At 25.6% G+C, this 15,841-nt stretch overlaps 2 protein-coding genes across 2 annotated transcripts in view; both read right to left on the bottom strand.

The window, feature by feature from the left end:
• The window catches only part of LOC134827927 (ras-related protein Rap-2c), a 71,803-nt gene extending 61,942 nt beyond the window's left edge, over positions 1 to 9,861 (bottom strand). Inside the window, exon 1 of the mRNA XM_063840828.1 lies at positions 9,581 to 9,861. Within this exon, the coding sequence (XP_063696898.1) occupies positions 9,581 to 9,715 (135 nt within the window). The 5' untranslated portion in view covers positions 9,716 to 9,861. The remainder of the gene's footprint in view (positions 1 to 9,580) is intronic.
• A 1,870-nt stretch (positions 9,862 to 11,731) lies between these two features.
• On the bottom strand, positions 11,732 to 15,320 carry LOC134830634 (3-phosphoinositide-dependent protein kinase 1-like). Its single transcript, XM_063844184.1, has 2 exons — positions 13,036 to 15,320; positions 11,732 to 12,260 (listed from the first exon to the last, which is right to left on the bottom strand). Exon 1 carries the CDS (start codon positions 14,964 to 14,966, stop codon positions 13,104 to 13,106), a length of 1,863 nt encoding a protein of 620 aa, XP_063700254.1. The 5' UTR covers positions 14,967 to 15,320; the 3' UTR covers positions 11,732 to 12,260; positions 13,036 to 13,103.
• Between the last annotated feature and the right edge of the window lie 521 nt (positions 15,321 to 15,841).

A 15,841-nucleotide genomic window follows, 5' to 3' on the forward strand; every position in this document is an offset into this window, starting at 1 on the left:
TTTTTTTATTCACAATAATTGCTGTTAATTAGTCTGGGCGACGACGACAATGGTCAAAGTTGAAGTGCCTTTAATGTTATAATTATAAAAAAAAGTTTCATAACGATTTTTTTTTTATTTATTTTTTTATTTTATTTTTTTATTAATTTCACTTTAATTTTTTTTATTATTTTTATTTATTTATTACTATTTTTTATTTACAAAGTTTACTATTTATACTCATTAAATAAAAATTTTAAAAAATTCTAAAAAGTTTACTTTTTTATTTAATTTTATTTAATTTTATTTAATTTTATTATATTTTATTTTATTTTATTTTTTTTATTAAAAAAGTTTATTTAAATACAAAAACTCATTAAATAAAAATTAAAAAAAATTCTACGAAATTTCTTTTGTTTTTAAATTATTTTTTTTTAAATACAAAAAATTTATGAGTTGCGGTCTCATTTGTATTCAATTCCAATATAATTTGCATTTAAACGTTTTTTAATCGATTTACATTTTTTTTCTTTTGTATTAGTAAAAGTTCTGCACAAAGAGGAAGAACAGAAAAAAAATAATTTAACATAATATTTAATGCAGAAACAGACTTTGCAGAGACTAATTTACCATCATCATAGAAAAAAAAAATAAAAAAAAAACTTTCGTCTGTCTGACTATTTTTATTACACATTTCGAACACATTTACAGAACATGAATTTTATTCCGATCGGCAACACGGAAAACTACATTTAAATGTACAAATTTAATCTATCGAGTATTATTGCGAAACTATAACAAAAGAAGGCGAAGAGAAAAAAATGAAGAGAGACCATTAAAAGCTCGTCTAAACTTTTCAAATCATTTGCAGAACATGGTTTCAATGAATTTTAATACAAAATGTTTTTTTTTGTGTCTTGCAAAGAAATTGAATCCTTTGAAAAATTTTAAATCAGAAACAGAAACAGATTGAAAATGGGTAAAAAGTGCCAAGTTATCAAAAAAAGTAATAATTTTTTTTTTTTGTAAAAATTTTTGTTAGGACACTCACGTTAGCAATATGTGAAAAAATAAATTTAATTATCAAAAGTGTCAATATTGGTATTTAATTACATTACAACAATAAAAAAAAATTTTGCTGATACAAAAAAAAAATTAATTTAAAAAAAAAATCAAATTTCAACAAAAAAAAAATGTACCAGCTGCCAATATTAATTTGCGATGCGATTTATTTTATCTCTATCGTCTTCATCCTCGCTCTGATGAATGAATGAAATTCACTATCACATACGAACGAGCGAAAAAAAAAATAATAAAATAAAAGAAGAAGAACGTTTGGGTCAATCACCCTTAAAAAAATGTTTGTGAATCGCCTTCGAGGCAAAAAAAAAAGTTTTTTTTTTACATCCGCGTATTTTTTAAATCTAAGCAGATTTTTTCTCGATCTAATTACAAATATCAGCAAAAATTTACTGTAAATGCCTTCAATTACCTTCTTCATCGATATTTTACATTTTTTTCTATTTTTTCTTTTTATTATGTAGCATCATCATCATCATCTGCGTCTTACGGCGGAATAAAAAAAAAACGTAAAGTACTGTAGATTATGTAAAAAATTCTCAAAATTGTAGATTGCCTGGAAATTTGCATTTCGAATGAAAATAATAATAATGACGATAGCAACATGTACATATTATAATGCAATCAAGCTCTATCTCAAGTACACTCTTCACTTCATACACTCTTCAATATGCGTTCAACGAGTAAAAACTTCTTGATAATATTTTCTTATCGCCTTCAACGACGACTTTTTTGTAAAATAATAAGCTTGGCTGCATGTGATCATAAAATGCTTGCACACTGCTTTTTTGTGATTTTTTGTCAATTTGCAGCTAATAAGTGAACGACAAAAAAAAATTCCATTAGACATAGTGCATTAAAAATATGTAAATTAATTAATTGCAATAAAAGTTGCGGACAATAAAATTCACATAAATGTACTTGGAGACTTGACTTTAAGTTAAAGTTAACCTAATCTGGTTTTTAATGGATATTATATTTCATTATTAAAAAGAGCTGAATTGCTGGTTATTACGACAAAAATAAACAACTATTGAGGCTGTTGCAATTTTATGTAAGATTTTTTTAATTTTTCCCCAAAATTTTTAATTTTATTAATTAATTATATAAAAATTCTTGAAAATATTTTTTTTTCAAATTTAATAATTTTTTTTAAATGATTTTATACATTATAATTTTTCATAAAAATAAAATAAATAAATAAATTATAAATAATAAAATAATTAATGAAAATAAAAAATTAAAATAAATTAATAATTTATTAAAATTAAATTTTTTAAATGATTATTTTTTTATTTTATTATTAATATTTTTTTTTTTTTAAAAACTTAGAAGTATTTTTTTAAAAAATTTAAGAAATTGAATTTTTACATGAATTAATTTTAATAAGGTATTAAAATTTAAAAAAAATATTTATAAAAAAAAACAAATTAGAATAAATAATAATTTAATTATTAAAAAAAAGTAATCAAAATTCAAAATATTTTTTATTAATTTTAGTTATTATAAATAATTTTTATTTAAATTAAATTAATTAAAAGTTAAAATATATTTAAATTTAAAATAATTTAAAAAAAAATAAATTTTAAAATAATAAAATAATTCGCAACAGCCTCAAACCCTGTTGGTGAAAAAACAACGTATTTTATTACAAATGAGCCTCATATCACCTGACAATAAAGCAATAAAGGTACATGACTTTTTAAGCTTTTGCACAAAGCATTTGTCATTCTTCGAAACTCGTAAAAACCGTCAAATCTGATGAAGTTCCTCGTTAAAATCAAACGCTTGGCGGTGATAAAAATAGCATTTTACGTCTTAATAAAAATAAAACTAATGACACATCGACCGAACGCTGACTCAAAAGAACTTTGCGGTTAACTTATCAACAATTTCAAGTTTTTGATATCAACATGACGCATAATTTCGACAACAAAGCGAGATTTCTCTGCCAGAAAACACATGTTACGATTTTTTTTCTCACTGGGAAGCGAAATTCACGCAAAAATCATTAAATGAAAATAAAAAATCAATCAATGTTAATGTCTAACATTATTTACAACCTCAACGATTGCTTGCCTGCCTCGCAATGATTACAGCTTACGACGCAGAAAGAAGCGGAAAAAAACGAACAACAAGTGATTTCAAGTGAAATTTTTCTGTAGTACAGCCAGAGATCAAGTATATTCATGTCATTTGAGCGATAAGAAAATTATTATGGTTAACGCATTTAAATATATTGAATGTTCGTTAGACAAAAAGAAAAAAAGCACAAAACGTAAACAACCACAAAAAAATGATGACTAAGAGTAAGAGTGAATGAGTTATTACATCTGTGTGCCAAATTATTAAATCATCCGTACGTGTGGTCAATTTTTTTTTATTTATTAAAAATAAACAAAAAAAAAAGAAATTTAGAGAAACACGGCATGGCATGTCTTGTACTTTTTCTCACATCGTGAATCTTTTTTTTTTGTTACAATAAAAAATAAATACGAAAAATTATTTTGCTATCACTTGTGTTTTTTCCCTCTAAACAATCATCATCATCGTAATAACATCGAGTAACGATTATTATTTTTGTTCATGTGTTTTTTTTTTTTTCTTTGCAGAGATATTCGATAAGATGGAATTTTTTGAATTTTAATAAACGTGACAAGACATGCACTGAGCAATGAACGGAACAAGTAAAAGTATTTAATAATGTAATAACGACAATGTTGTTAAGGTTGTTTTTGGTGCGTTTCTAATAAGAGTGAAGGTTTTTTCTTGGATATGAAACTAAAAAAAAAGTGTATAAAAATTTTTAAATTTTTTGGGAAATTATAAAAAAAAATTTATTAAATTTTATCAAAAAAAAATTATATTAAAAAAATTTAAATAATTAAAATAAAAAAAATATATTTGAATTAATTAATTTTAAATTAAATTATTTTAAATTAAATATAAAATATTAAAAATTTAAACATTAAATTAAAATTTAAAATTTTGAAAATAAATAAAAAAATAAAAAATTTTTTTTTTTTAAAAAAAAAAAAAAAAATAATTTTAAAAAAAAAAAATTTTTTTTTTTTTTAAAAAAATTAATCAAAAATTTAATTAAATTAAATTTTTTAAATTTTATTTATTTTAAATTTAATTTAATTTTTTTTAATTTCAATTTTTATTTTTTTAATTATTTTAATTAATTTTTAATTTAATTATTTTTTATATTTTTATGAAGTTAATTTTGATGTTTTGAAAATAATTTTTAAAAATAATTTAAAAAAATGTTTTTTTACATATTTATTTAATTGTTTTTATTTTTTTATTTTTTTTTGGTATTTTTTTTTTTTTTTTTTTTTTAATTTATTTTTTTATTTTTATTTATTTTAATAATATTTTTTTAAAGTAAAATTCCTGTTTTTATTCAATAAATTTTTTTTTTAATAATAAAAAATAATTTATATTTTTCCATTTCACTGTAAATTTACTTTAACCGCTCAAATTTTTTTTTTTTTTTTTTTTTTTTAAATAAATTTTAATTTGTTTTATTTTTTAAAAATTTCATAAAAAATGCGCTTTCATATGAAATTCACGATCATTTTTAAATACAAAAAAAAACTTGTCGACTTTTTTGTTTCAAATCCAAATTCTCTACAATGTACTTATTTCTCGTTTTATAACAAAACAAAACAAAACACAAGAGATGTGATAATTATTGAGTCACGGCGGCGCAATTTGAACACAAATTTGACGTCATGTGCGATGTTTGCCTCCGACATTAAATCTTAAATTCTAATTTCCATAAACAATAAAACTTTTTTTTTATGAGAAAGTCAAACACTTTGCATCTCGAGCATCCACTTGAACTTTGCTGAACTTTTTCTCTCCTTCTCGTTGTCTTTGTTTGCCGCTTACTCGCAGGTGACTCGCATGCTGTTAATTGAGTTGGATCGAGATCAAGTGCCTTGAATGTTCGAATAATCATTAAACGCCCCCCTTAATAAATCATAATTTTACTGTGAACTTTTGACTTTTGAAGCACTTCTATCCTTCGAATGACGACGAATAAAATTTGAACGAACTAAACTCGTAATTGAGCACTCTTGACGCTGGATTTCTGCTGAAATGTACTTGAAACTTTTTTTTTGTTTGTTGTCGGAAAACAATTATTATCGAATCATGAAATTTTTTAATTATTCTCGACGACCCGTTTTTAACTGTAAAAAAATTATTTTATGAAATTATTTCATAAAAAAGGTCAAGAAAGCAGCAGCTGCTCACATCCGTCACAATTTCGCGGTACGGTTCGCAGTTGAGTTGTTAACTATCCAGGTCAGAGGTGAAAAATACTTTCGAAAAAAATTTTTCGAATTTAATTATTTTTTTTTTTTTATCAAACAGAGCGCGAATTATGATGGATTGAAATTGTACCAAAAAGGATTTTTTTGTTGTGTTAAATTCATCAATCTTCATCAATGCTCATCACAAGACGTGCCTTCAAAAAAAATTTTTTTTTAAATTTTTGTGCCATGACCTTGCCAAACAATTCGCATCACAAAATTTTATCACGACAAACGCCTAATTATTTTTTTGTCGAGAGAATTATGACAATAGATTACAAATACAAACACACCGAGATTTGCCTTGCCATTTAAAAAGTGACAATCATGGTCTTTTATTTTTTTGCTGCATTTGTCTGTGTGAGTGTTGAAACACATTGTGTTGTGAATTCAATTACTGCACTTTGTTAGAATATGCAGGCAGAAGAATGTAAAGTATTGTAATGCATTTTTTTCATTATTATTATGAGAGAAACCGTTGTGGGTTGCTTTGCTTGTCGAAACGCATGGAAACAATCAACGGAATTGTGTTAGAAATTGTCAATTAGAGCTCGAAAGAGGCTTAAATTAATGTTTGAACGAAAAATTCATGAAATTAAAGTTTATTTATTTGAAGATGGGATGAGTTTTAATGAAATTTCGGTAACTAAAATTAAATTTACGACAATTTTAAATTAATTTTTTTTACTTAATTTATTTTATTTAAATAAATTAAAATAATTTAATAAATTTATTTTATTTTTTTTTGATTTAAAAAAAATTTAAAAAATTTCAGAAAAAAAAATAAATTAAATTTTATTTTAAAATGAAATAAAATTTTAAATTAAATTTTTTTAAAAATTAAATATTTAAAATTAAATTAAAATAATGAAAAATAAATAAAAATAGAATAATTCATGAAAAAATTAATATAAAAAAAATATAAAATTAAATAAATAAATGATAAATTTTTTTTAAAATTAATTTCTTTAAAATAATTATATATAAAAATAATTGAAACGTTTTTTTAATAATTTATTTTTTATAAAAATTTCATAAAAATATCAAATTATCAAAATTAATTGCAAAAATTAATTTTAATATTTAAAAAATTTTTAAAGTTTTTCATAATATTTTTGTAATTAAAATAAAATTTTTTTTTTCTCAAAATTTAAAATTAATTTTTTAAAACATTTTTTTAAAATTTTTTTTTGCTAATTTAAATAAATAAAAAAAATAAAAAATTATTAAAAAAAAATTTATTTAAAAATGAAATTATAAATTATAAAAATTTAATAAAAATAAAAAAAAAATAAAATTTCAAAAAAATAATTTTTTTTAATTTTAAAATTTTGAAATTAAAAATTGGAAAAATATTGTTTAATTTTAATTAAAAAATTTATAAATTTAAATCGTTTAAAAAAATTTTAAAATTTAAAAAAATAAATAAATTTTTCAAATTAATATTCGTTTAGCTTTGTCAAAAATCAAAAAATTTAAAATTTCAAAATTAAAAAATGAATTTCCAAAAATTTTAAAAAAATACAAAAAAATTTTCCAATTTTTTTTCCAACTTTAACCCCAATTGTAAATTAATTAATGAAAATAAATTTCAAAAAAAAATTTTTTGAATATTCAATTTTTTTACTTTAAATAAATTTATTTCATTTTTTAATTAAATTTCAATCTCATCACAAAAATTTATATCAAATTCGCTCAAAATTGATTCTAATTCAACTTTTTAAAGCAAAATCTGTCAAAAACTTTTATGAAAAACTCTTCAAACTCTTCGTCATAAACTGTCTCCCCTGTCTCATAAATCCATAAAATTCCCGCCTCTGCTCGTCGTCTCGTGTCATGTCTTTTGAAGTTCAACGTATTTAGAAGAAATTCCTTCCATTCTAACACAGTTATTGTTATTATTCACATAATCTGCCAGAGACACTCACACAGAGACATGAAGAGACATAAACTTCAACAACGACGACGTCGACGTAATTTAAAATGCATGTTTACGATGTGGTAACGACACTCGTGCACTTCACAAATTTACTTATTCAGGAAGCAATAACATTATTACTCACTTTCGAAGCGTTTATGCATCGCGCCGCAAATAAAATTGCAACAAAAACGAACTTTTTTCGTAAATTCTTGAATATTTATGACTCAAAATGAACATTTTTGGTCAAAAATCCAGATTTTTTCCTTTTGTGATGCGCTTCGTAAGACAATAAGAGGGAGTAACACGTGTTTTCTACCCCAGAGGATAAAATTTCGTTTAAAGGAATTCTTTAGTAGCCAAGATGGAACAAGCAACCAGTGTTTTTTTGTATGTCTGTGTGAGTTTCTTCCTCTTTCTTTTAACAAAATCCTACGAAAAGTTAAACGAATATCTTGTTAATGGTATTTTTACTGCTTTTTTGCGAACGAAAAAAAAATTCTACCTGCTCGGACCCTTTTTAATATTTTTTCTCGCAAAAATGCAAGAAATTGGGGGCCACCCGTAAGAACAGCACTGAAAAAGCGTCAAAAAGGAAGATTTTCTGTCAAGTCATCCGAAAAAAAGCGAAAATTTCGAGTGTTCTAAGCCGACAAGAACATGACAGCACCTTAATTAGAGCTTCTCCGCAACGACATTCGAAGGACAGACACTTTCCGAATTCCGATTCACGCAAAATCGAACGTAATTCGATGAGTCATCCGATAAAATCATCGCTTCAGGTTGAATTTTGGCTCGACGCGAAGTGATAACACACAAAAAACTTGTTTTGAATCGTTATGAGTTCGTTGAATTGTGACGCGAATGGGATTAGTAACTGTTTCTTCCTTGTAAATAATTAAATTGACAACAAAATTCACCTTTTTTCTGCATTTAAATGCAAATCATGCACGAAATTTGCGGTTTTTTCATGGAATTCGAGTCTAAAATGATGAAAAAAATTTGTTTTGAATGAATGACGACAACCACATACAACAAAATTGGATTTATTTTTAACACAAACACCAATACCAATGCACAGATTAATAAATAGACAGACATCCAACTACTAATATTAGTTCGTTTCAGCATGGAAGCAAAAAAAAATAATAATAACGTTCAACGAGAGTGGCAAAGTAAACAAAATATTTTATTTGTTAAATCGCTGGGGACAGAATTTTGTTCGATGAAATTTTTTTTTCGAGCCGATTAGTCATGATCGAATGCATTTCCGAGACAACAACACATTCATTGCTTTACATTGCTTACGCAGTTAATTATTATTGCATGACACAAATAATGACGAGTAACGAGTTGTCGATGCGAAATGAAATCAAGAGCGGAATACGCAACATTTCTAGCGAATTTTAAGGTCGACGGGTATCAGGAAGTTTTTGCGGAGGGCAGTGACAGCGGGATTGAGGATAATTTCTTAATGATTTGAATTATTTTTGATTTTAATAATTTCAATGAATTTAAATTTCTTAAAATTAAAAAAAAATAATTAAATTAATTTAAATAATTTTAAAAACAAATAAATAAAAAAAAATATTTTAAAAACAAATTATTTAATTTTTTTTAAATAATAAAATTTTTAATTTATTAAAATATTTTAAACAATTTAAAATTTATTTATTTATTTTTTTAATTTAATAAATTTATTAATATTTAAATATTTAAATTAATATTTAATTTAATTAAAATTTAAATTTACTAATTAAAAAAAAAAGTTTTTTTAATTAATTTTTTTATTTTTTTAAAAATTATTTATTTTATTTTTCTTGAAAAATTTTTAATTAAATTTAATTTTTTTTCAAAATTAAATTTAAATTTAAAAAAAAAATAATGTTTTTTTTTTTAAATAAATAGGGTAAATTAAATATAATCGCTTAAAAAGATTTTAATATTTATTTTTTTTTTTTTGAAATTCCAATTTTTTTTATTTTTTCAAAATAAAATTGATTTACTTTAAATTATTTTTATTGCTCGATGAGCATTTTTCAAAGTTTTTTTATTTTTATTAATTTTTTAAAAATAAATTTAGATTATTTTTCAAAATTCATTTATTTATTTTAGATTTATTTTTTTTTATTAAATTAATTTTATTCTTTTAAAATTATTTCATTAAAATAAAATTTAATTTTTTTAATTAAATTAAATTTTTTAATCAATTTAATTTTTTAAGTTAAAAGTTTGAGAAATTTAAAATTTTATTTTTTTTTAATTAATTGTAACTCACCTCAATTTCCTTTCGATAAAAATCCTCAATCGTTGGATCGTACTTTTCAATAAAACATCCGGAGACAAATTGTACTGTCAATGCTGACTTCCCAACTCCTCCGGAGCCGAGAACAACAACCTTGAATTCGCGCATATTTGTTGATTTTTTTTTTATTTTATATTTTTTTTAACACGTGAATCACTCGGCGGTGAGATAATCTCAACTTATTTTTTTGATAAAATGATTATTTACAGATAAGATTTTAAAAAATTATTTTTTTTTTTTCGAATTACTCAGCCTTGCAATTTTTTTATTTAATTTTTTTTTGTGAATTAACTTTTAATCAACTCAATAGCACCTCGATTTATTGTCTCGCTGTAAAATTGTAGACAATTATTTTTTTTTGTATTGAGATAATTGGCTGGAATTATATATTTTTGTAATAAAATAATAAAAAGCAGCTGCACTCAATAATAATAATAAAAATATCACTCGCGAATTCTCACTTTTTTTTCTGTTGTTTTCTTATAAAATTATTATTTTCTCTCTTTTCTATTTTATTTTTTTTTATTGTTGAGTAAAATATTTTCACAATATTTTTTGCTTGATTGATTTTTGCGTATTTTACTTCAAATACGATTTTTTTCCTCCTGAATTTTATTCATAAATATTTTCTTTCGTTAACACCATTACTCTCTGTTGATAGCGACGACGACGACAACAGCGACGAGACAGACCGAAGTAAGACTTGTCGAAGTAGTAATCCACTCAAAAAAGCTGCGAATGCGGGATGCAGAAGCACAAAAATGCCTTTTTAATGATGAAAAGCGCTTGCCAGATCCGTTTTGGGCAATATCGCGAATGGCTCGGCCATTTATCGGGTGTAATTCTGTCGTAAATTCACCTTTTTACGGAGACTTTTGTGCATTCGAAACAGACGAATGGCAGATATTTCGTCTCGTTGACGTGAAAATGGGGATTTTTTGGAGCGTAGGCGTTCGGAATGACAGTCTGCAACGGGAAATTGTGTGCCTGCAGGAGCCTGAGAGCCGATTTTAGCCTGATTTTGATTCGGATTCGAGTTAAAACGAGAGGCCGACTTGCACGAATGACGATTGAAGCGATACTGAAAGGCAAGGCAAAAAGATTCGTTCCAGTTTCATGTTGTTTTAAAATTGGCTGTTACGAATTTGAATGAAAATAAAAAAAAATAAATGTAAAAAATTAATAATTAATGAAAATATTTACCTTTTTATAAAATTTTAATTAAATTTCGATAATTTTTAATTAAATTATTTTTTTAGCCTGTTTCAAAACAAAACAAGCCATCAAATTGAGACGAATGAAAATGATAATTTGAAAATTGCCTTCACGCTAATTGATTTAACGGATGTCAGATGGCGCTGTTGTACTAAAATTTCCTGTTTAGCGCCTTCAAAGCGGAAATGCGACCAAAATTGCAAGTGCAGAAAAAATAAAAATTAATTTTAAATATTTAATTTAATTTTTATATTAAAATTTTAATTTATAGAATTATTTTGAAATAAAAAAATTATGTCAATTTTTAAAAATTAAAAAAAAAATTTTAGACTTTTTCTTTAAAATATTTTTTGTTTAAACTAAAAAACTATTTTTTTTTAATTTAATTTTTTATTAAAATTAAAATTTAAATAATTATTTTGAAATAAAAAAATTTACGTAAATTTTTTAAAAATAAAAAATTTTTTTAAAAAATTAATAAAAAAATAAAAAATTTTTAATAAAAAAATATTTTTTTTAAAATAAATTTTCAATGAAAATCGTTTTATCCTTTTTTACCTGAAATTCAAAAAAAATAATTTTAAAAAATTCAAATTTAATTATTTTAATATTTTTTTTTATTCATTAAATCCAATTTAGTTCGCGGTGCTTATCTTAGTAAAAAATCAATAATTTAATTAATAAATAGGTTGGTTTTTTTTATTAATTTATCTCCTTTTTTTGTTGCTTAGATACAATTATTGAGCGAGCACGTTGAAAAAAAATATTTTAAAAATAAATTAACTATTTTTCTTCATTTAATTTAAATTAAAAATATTTTTTTATTATTTTATTTAATTACATTAATTTTAAATTATTTTTAAATATTTTCGTGCTCGCATTTTTTTTTTGTTATTTTTTTTAATCCGAATTGACTCGAATTAATTGGATAAAATTAAATATTATTTACTTTAAATCTATGATAGAAGAATTCACAACAAAAAAAATATTTTTGGGGACTTAAAATATCATTTAAAAGGAGGCAAGGGGATGAGAGAACAAAATTAACTAGCCGTGTTTTATTTATTTTTTTAATGCATATACGTATAGGTGCTTGCTCTATCTATCTTATTAATTTTTTTTACAATATTTATTCTTTTTTAAAGAAATTTTACATTTTTCTAGCATTTTTTTCTTCTTTTTATATATGTTTCATGTCTCGTAACGGACATCCTTCTATACATCATTGTACTAGATTTTGGATTTAAATCAATGGTTAATAATAATAATTTATTTTTTTTTATTTTTTGAAGAAAAATGTTTCTTTTTTTAAGTCTTTAATTTTTTTTTAATTATTAGCAAGTGTTTCTTTTTTTTAAATTTCACTATCTACGGATCTTTTAAATTTAATTGTTTTTCATTAATTTTTCATTTTATTTTTAGTTTGAGAGACATTTTTCTACGAAACGTTTGATGACTTTGTGCAATGAAATTAGCATGGATAAAATTTCTTGTTGTTGTTGAAATATTTTTGTTTTCTTGTATTTGCTTATTTTTCGATGAATCATCAAAAAACATGAATTGCAATTTTGATGTACATTACGAAAGGTTAGGAAATTATTTTGAATATTGTGAAATTATTTAAATTAATTTTTAAAAATGTTTGAAATTTAACAAAATAATTTTAAAAGTTAAAATTTAAATAAAATTAATTTCAAAAAAAAATAATTTTTTTTTTCAATAAATTTAATTAATTAATTAAAAATTAAATAAAATCAAATTAATTTTTAAATTTAAATTGAAATAAAATTTAAAAATAAATAATATTTATAGATTAATATTTTATTCAATTTTGACTTAAAATTCATTTAATTTTATTAAAATTTTAAATTAAAAATTTAATTAATTTCATTTGAATTATTTTTAAATAAATTTTAATTTTTTTTAAATATTTTTAAATTGAAAATTTTTCAATTAATTTTAAATTAAATTAAAATAATTTTTCAATATTCTTTTAATGAAATATTTTAAATTTCAATTGAACTAGATTTAAAATATTTTTTAAATATTTTTAAAAATTAAATCAATTTCATTTAAATTAATTTTTTAATTTTTTTTAAGGAAAATTTTCAAATTTCATTTTAAATAATTTTCGAAATATTAAATTAATTATTTTAAATTTTCATTGCACAAAATCACATAAAAACATTTCATAGAAAAATTTTTTCTCATACTTTTTGCACCACTTGATCCTTAATTCTTCATTTTTTTTTTAATTTTTGTCTCTTCTCTCTCTTTTTCATTAGTTATCATTTTTCGGGTCGATATTATAGGTCTTGTACCGCACTTCGTTGATGGCTTTGACCCAATGGAGCGCATACCCTGCCGGATCATCGAGATAATAAGTGCGATTCGGCGTATGCACAAAGAAGATTTTAAAGGTTTTCGATTCGACTTTCAATTCGCGAGACCACGGAATCTCGCCTTTCTTCACCATTTGCACGGGATCGATGTAGATGAGACGCGGGCCTGTCGTGAGCAAAAGCATCCTTTTACGCGCAAACAATCCCTTTCGCTTATTCACAAATCCCTGTTTCAGTATAAGTTCGCCATCCGCAAAGGGATGCCATTGATTCGTGCGCGCTTGTTCCTCCATGCGACGTGCCCTCTCCGCATCACTTATGTCTAAAATGGTTTTTGGCTCTGTTGTGTTATTGCTGCTTGTTTGCTGCTGCGTCGCCGTTGCTGACACAGATTCCGCCGTACTGCTCCTACTAATTTCCTGTATACTGCTGTAAGAATCCGACGTGCCGATTTCCATGCCGATCAGTCTTCGCAATTGCTCTTCGCCCAGTCCGGGCGCAATGTAATCCGGGACCTGATATTGCCTCCGTTGATCCGTATCGGATTCGAGTCCCGGCAAATAGGGGTAAATTGGGGGCGAGCATTGCGTTCGCAACGTATCCCAACATATCGACTCGAAGAAGGGATGATTCCGAATCGAGTCATATTGCGTGCCAGTGTCACTGTACCCGATGCGTTCTGTGGGCTGCAATCGGATCAACTTCTGTACGAGATCCTCGGCGACGGCGTCAAATCCCTCGGGGAAGCTTATTTCGACATTTAATACTTTTCTGAAGATTAGGTATTCGGAGCCGGCCCGAAAAGGCGGCAATCCCGCCAACATTTGGTAAATTATGCATCCCAAAGCCCACAAATCCGAAGCCCGTGATGAAGGTTGACCATTCAGAATTTCCGGCGAGACATATTGCGCCGTGCCCACGAAACTATTCTTCCGTCGACGACTTGAATTATTCTCGTCGGCATCGTTTGGCGGCGCATTTTGAGCATTTTCTTGCAAATCGGCATTTCGCAAGGTGCGATGATGAGCTCCCGTGGGAGTGCAAATTTTCGACGACCCGAAATCCGCAAGTAAAATATGCATGTTTTCGTCGAGCAGCAAGTTCTCTGGCTTAAGGTCACGATGAATGATGCCCTTGCAGTGCATCTGTTCCATGGCGAGCACCAATTCGGCGGCATAGAATTTCGTGCAGTCCAAATCGAAGCTCCCGACTTTGTTGATGTACGGCAGCAGGTCGCCATTTTTCGCGTATGTCATAACAAAATACAAATTACTCTCGTCCTGGAACGTGCAATAGAGATTCACGAAGCCCGGACTGTTGTTTAGCAGGTTGAGGACTTCGCGTTCGCGCTTGATGTACTCCGTTTTGCGTTCGCGGATGATGTGTTTCTTATCACAAACTTTTATTGCGTATTCCTTGTGTGTGTGGATGTCCTTGGCGAGGTAGACGGTGCTGAAACTGCCTTCGCCGATGCTCCGTCCGAAACGGAAGTCGTTCGCATTGCGACGATGTCGATGATGATGGTTGTTTTCCGATTGCTGACGATTGCTATCTTGTTGCTGTGTCTGGTTCTCGATGCTTTCGCGACGTCCCAGGGGCTGCGATGTCGTCGTTGTGTTATTTTCCGACGCATCAGCACTCACGTTGTTGCTGTTGATGTGATTGTGTTGCTCCTGCTGCTGATTCTGTGTAATTTCCGATGACGACATCAGTGCGTATTCTTTCAACTTTAGATCACTTAGGCTTATTATCAGTTTTTCGCAGTTTAAATTTTCTAAATTATCTTTTTGGTTTTGCATCATACTGATTATTACTGTGGCGTTGACCTAAATTTTCCTCTTACGAACATTTATATCTCGCTCGCTGCTGTTTGTGTCTCTTTTACTGTGTTGTTGCTGCTGCTGCTGCTGCTTTTGACGACGATGATGAACTAAAAAAATTTTTTTTTTTTTGTGTGTATTATGAAGCGAAATGTGTCGAAGAATTTTCTCGCTAATTTTCGTGCAAACGCACTCGAATTTCAGACAATTACGCGGCACGTTCGACGCACGATTCGCTAAACTCGAGAATTTTCGCAGTTTTTTCCACTTTTTTCCAGTCTAAACTCGAAATTAGTTGCTTTTATTTTTCACGGATTTACGAAATTCTGTACGAGACATACGAGACCAATTTGAGGATAGTGACGGGATTTCACGCGAAATCCATAGTTACTTTTTGCCCAAGTGACAATTTGACAGTTTTATAAAATGTGACAAGGGTAGGGTTTTTACAATTTCAAAATTTGTTTTAGTTTCCTATTTTTTGAAAGTTTTTAGAGATTTTTTTTTATCAGACAAAATTTATTAATTTCAAAATTGTTGAATACATTTTATGACAAATATCTCTCAAAATGGATAAAAATTTATCAGAGGGCTCTAATTTATCATTTTTAATCATTTTATAACTCAAAACTGCCAAAAAATTGAAACTGAAAAAAAAATTTTTCTTTGACATAGTTTTGTTTTAAAAACTAAATCAAGAGCAAAAAAACTGTGTCAAAAACTATGTCAAAAACTGTGTCAAAGCAATTTTTGTCAAATCTTGCTCCAAATGGATTGAAATTTGTCAGAGGGCTCTAATTTATCATTTTTAATCATTTTATAACTCAAAACTGCCAAAAAATTGAAACTGAAAAAAA

Source organism: Culicoides brevitarsis, chromosome 1, assembly GCF_036172545.1.
Source record: "Culicoides brevitarsis isolate CSIRO-B50_1 chromosome 1, AGI_CSIRO_Cbre_v1, whole genome shotgun sequence".
NCBI classification, from domain to species: Eukaryota; Metazoa; Arthropoda; class Insecta; order Diptera; family Ceratopogonidae; genus Culicoides; species Culicoides brevitarsis.